This window comes from Strix aluco, chromosome 9, assembly GCF_031877795.1.
Source record: "Strix aluco isolate bStrAlu1 chromosome 9, bStrAlu1.hap1, whole genome shotgun sequence".
Taxonomy (NCBI): Eukaryota; Metazoa; Chordata; class Aves; order Strigiformes; family Strigidae; genus Strix; species Strix aluco.
Window position 1 is genome coordinate 26,249,279 of NC_133939.1, and position 3,952 is coordinate 26,253,230.

Here is a 3,952-nt window from a genome sequence, read left to right on the forward strand (position 1 = left end):
AAACCCACCAAAAACATTTAAAAAAGAAGCAAAGGGCAGAAAAAGGTGTCATTTCATCCACCCCCCAGCCCCTGCCCCGGCGGGAGCGCAGACCTCCCCCGCTCTAACCCCTCCCGGCTGCGCAGGCGGCGGAGCGGCTGCTCCGCGGCCGCGGTGGCGCAGCCCGGCGGCGGTTGCCCGCTTCGTCCCGGCCCGTCCCGGCCCCGGTGCCGGCTGTCAGGGTCCCCACCGGGCGGTGATGGATCGCTGCAAACTTTTTTTTGGCGGCGCTGAAATGTTGAAGAGCGGGGGGGAGCCGCCCGTGCGCATGTGCGAAGGTGTCCAAACTGACAATGCTGGAGAGATAGCGAGCCGGGATTGAGAGAAAGGGAGAGTGTGTGTGCGGGAGAGGGAGAGAGGAGAGAGGGAGAGGGGGAGCGAAAAAAGAGGAAAAGCTCCGGGAGGAAAAAAAAAAAAAGAGCCCCCCCCCACCCCAAGCCCACGCCAGCATCGGCCGCGGGACTGGCAGCATGCGATCCAAAGGCAGGGCGAGGAAGCTGGCCGCAAGTAGGTGCAATACCCCTTTCTCTTGGCTTTTCCCCCTCCCTCTCTGCCATGTTGCATAGACATGTCTGGTGCGGCGCGGAGCTCGCAGGCAACCTGCAGCATCCCCCCCACCCCCCCCAACACTCTCCCGGCTCGGCTCGGCGCGGCTCGGCCCGGCGGGGAGCGGGGTTGGAGGGGGGGAGGTGGTGCGGCGGCCGGAGCCGGTCTGGGGGCTGCGGGTGGCCGGCGGGAGGTGGGGAAGGAGTTGAGGAAAAGTTCAGTGCCGAGCGCTGGAAGTTGCTGCCGGGGGCTGGAGTTGGGGGGGGGGGGGGGGGGTCGAGGAAAGAAGGGGCGGGGGGGGGGGGTGCGAGAGGCTCCGGGCCCTATAGTGGGCGCTGTCGGCTGTCGGCAGGGCTGGGGGCCGCGGGGGGGGAAGTGGGTGCGAGTGGGTGCGAGTGGGTGTGAGTGGGTGTGCGTGTGCACCGAGGGGCAGCGGCAGCGCTGCGGGGGAGGCGGCGAGCCCCGGGCGCAGGTAGCCGGTGCGGAGCTACCGGGGGCATCCCCCCCGCAAGCCTCCCCCGCTCGGCCGCGGGCTTGTGCCAAAAAAATCCCCCCCCCCTCCCACCAAACCGCGCGTGGGAGCGGGTCTTGAGTGGGGCCGCGGTGCGGGTGGGGCCGCGGGAGCCGCCCCGCGTGGCCGGGATGCCCCCACGCGGGTGAAGGGGGGGGGGGCAGCGCGGAGCGGTTCCCAGCCTGCTGGAGTCACCCGCTAAAAGTTGATGTAAATGTTGTAATTTCAGGCGCTTTTCCAGCACTTTTTATACAGTTTGGCCGCCCGAAGGTCTCTGTTCCGCGAGGCGAGGGCTCGGCCGTCCACACGCAAAGCCCGACTTATTTAATTATTTGTCTTACGCTCACCCCATCTGTTTCTCCTTTATGATAGGGATCTTTGCTTTTAACTGCTGCAGTGTTGGGGCTTTATTTTTTTTTTTTTTTTTTTTTTTAAAGAGGGAATCAGCAACAAAACTTCGCCAGCTTTCGCGTCCTATTTTAAAAGCGGCTGATGTCTTTATTTTCTCTGACACATCTGGGCAAGTTTCATTTGATATCCATGGCGATGGCAACTCACATTCCCGAGTGAAAAAAAAAATAGGCAGGCGAAAAAAAAAAAAAAGTCAGATGAAATGTTGCATAAGTTGCGTGACGTAAAAAGCAGATGCTTATTTACTTTTTATTTGTGAAGGGGAAAAAAATAGAGGAGCGTGGAAAAGTGGAAGCGAAAGATGTCTCCGGATCATCATCAGCTTTTCTGCGAACCTTAACAATAACAGCAGCAACCTGCATTTGATTAGGTGATTTGAAAGTGGATAATCCAGCACCCACAATTCGAAAACAAATATGTTGTTAAATGTCCAGGTTGCCATCCCTGCTTTGGAGCTAATTATGGAAAAAAAAAAAATAAATCTCACATCCCCGACAAAATCCGTCAGGTTTCCTTGTCTCTCCCTTGCTTTTCTCGCTGCGCAGCGATTCAGGGCTGCTCCTGCTCCTGCTCCTGCTCCGCGGGCGAGATCCGACCGTCTGCAAAGTTTCTGCTCCGGGCTGCGCGTCTTGGCTTTCGCTGCAGCAGCAGCGCTTTCTCCCCCAGACAGATGCGTTGCATTAAATAATCCTTCGGTTACAATCCGCTCATAAAGGAAATCATATTTAAAAAGCTGGGATTTTTTTTTTTTTTTTTTTTGTCAAAAAGCTGTTTCTTTCCCCCCCGAAGAGCGTCTCAGTTTCATGGCAAGTGGCAGGCGGGTTGCAGGCGACCCCTGTAATTTAGTCGTTCGAGGGGACAAGTTTTTAGCTTTTCGGTTCTTTCTGTCTGGGTTGGGAATAGAAAATATTTTGTAGCCTTCACCCTCTTACGTGGAAAACTGTATAGATCGGGATCGAGCGCACTTCTTTTATTATTTCACTTTACTGCGCTGCGCGTGAAAGAAAAATCGCTCCGATTGCGCGAGTGTCGCTAAATACTCAGGAAAGCTTTTCCTCTTAATTAAGGGAGAATACCCGAAGCGAGCAGTTTCTCGACCTCGGTGTAAAATTGCTAAAAACTAACTTTGAGGATTTCCCACCCCGCAAAAAAAAAAAAAAAAAATCAGAAGAAATAAAAAGAGCCACGCGGGGAATAGCTCGTGAAATTTTTAAATGTCCGGCTGTAAAAATAAGGGAGAAGACAGGCTGAAGTCTTTCTGCCCGCCACGCTTTGGGGAGGCAGCGGGGTGCGGGGGGGGGTGCGGGCCCGGCCGCCCGCAGCCGCGCTGCACCTGCGCGGGCATCCCCTCTCCGCGCAACGCCGAGACAGGCCCCCGGCCCCCGGGGCAGCTGTTTTTCCACTCGGGTGGGTTTGTGCCCGTCTGGTGAAACCGTATCCCCGAATAACCCCCCGGCCCAGGTCGGGCTGCCGCAGCCCCGCAGCCGGCCCGGGGTAGCCCCCAGCCACCCAGTAGCCTCATAAAGAGACAGAAGGTGATCAGATTAGGGGAACACACGTGAATAAGGAGGCACTTGTTACTTTTACACTTTATCACCACTTTTTTACAGGCAATTTAGTGCAGCCAAGGTAGATCCAGATCCCTCTAACCATCTGAGATAGTAAAATAACACTTTCCTAAGTTTCAGCAGGTTTTCCTGCGCCTGTAATTTGCCTCAGTCTAGTACTTAAAAGGCTTGATTGAAAAACAGAGCTGGCAAGTTTATTTGCCTGTTTAAGACTCTGTCCGGGAATTTGTTTTCGAGCAGGGAAATGTTTGCCATGTCCAGGCTCCCGGCCCTTGCAGAGAGGCTGTTTATTTGCCGTCGCTTCCCCATTACCTCTGCCTTAGTGCGCCTTTACTGCCGCGGGCAGTTGTGTCGGTGCCCCCACCCTCGCCCCCAAACCCCGCCGCGGGGGAAAGCAGCACCGGCGGCCGCGGCCCCCGCCAACATGCCCGGCCCGGCCCGGCCCGGCCCGGCCCGGCCCCGCCCGCCGCCGCTGCTGCTGCTGCTGGCCCGGCTCGGCACCGCCCTGGGCACCGCCACCGCCCCGGCTCCGGGGCGCCAAGCGCCGGCCCTGGGCCCGGCTCGGCTGGGCTCGGCCTGGCCCTGGGCTCGGCCCGGCCCTGCTCAGCCCAGCACGGCTCGGGCCGGCCCGGCCCGGCCCGGCGGCATCCCCGGCGCGGGCTGTCCCCGGTGTGGCTTCTTGCGTGGTGGCTGCGGGGACGGGGGGAGGCTGTTGGGGAGGCGGGGAGGGCGGGGAGGCGATCCCGCTCTGTGCCGGGCACATTTTCACCAGGCAACTTCATTAACCCTTTTTCGGGGCGGAGAGTGTGCGTTGTGGCTCTGGCTTTTCTCTTTTCTTTTCTTCTTTTCTTTTCTTTTCTTTCTTTCTTTTCTTTTA

General features: G+C 58.1%; 1 protein-coding gene across 6 annotated transcripts in view; it reads left to right on the forward strand.

The window, feature by feature from the left end:
- Positions 1-399: 399 nt before the first annotated feature.
- MECOM (MDS1 and EVI1 complex locus) overlaps positions 400-3,952 on the forward strand; it is a 345,545-nt gene continuing 341,992 nt past the window's right edge. For 4 of the 6 annotated variants that reach the window (XM_074834309.1, XM_074834311.1, XM_074834310.1 and 1 more), the window contains exon 1: positions 400-546. In XM_074834309.1, coding sequence (XP_074690410.1) covers positions 510-546 — 37 coding nt within the window. In that variant the 5' untranslated portion in view covers positions 400-509. The remainder of the gene's footprint in view (positions 547-3,952) is intronic. The other 2 variants (XM_074834314.1, XM_074834315.1) reach the window with 2 other exon arrangements.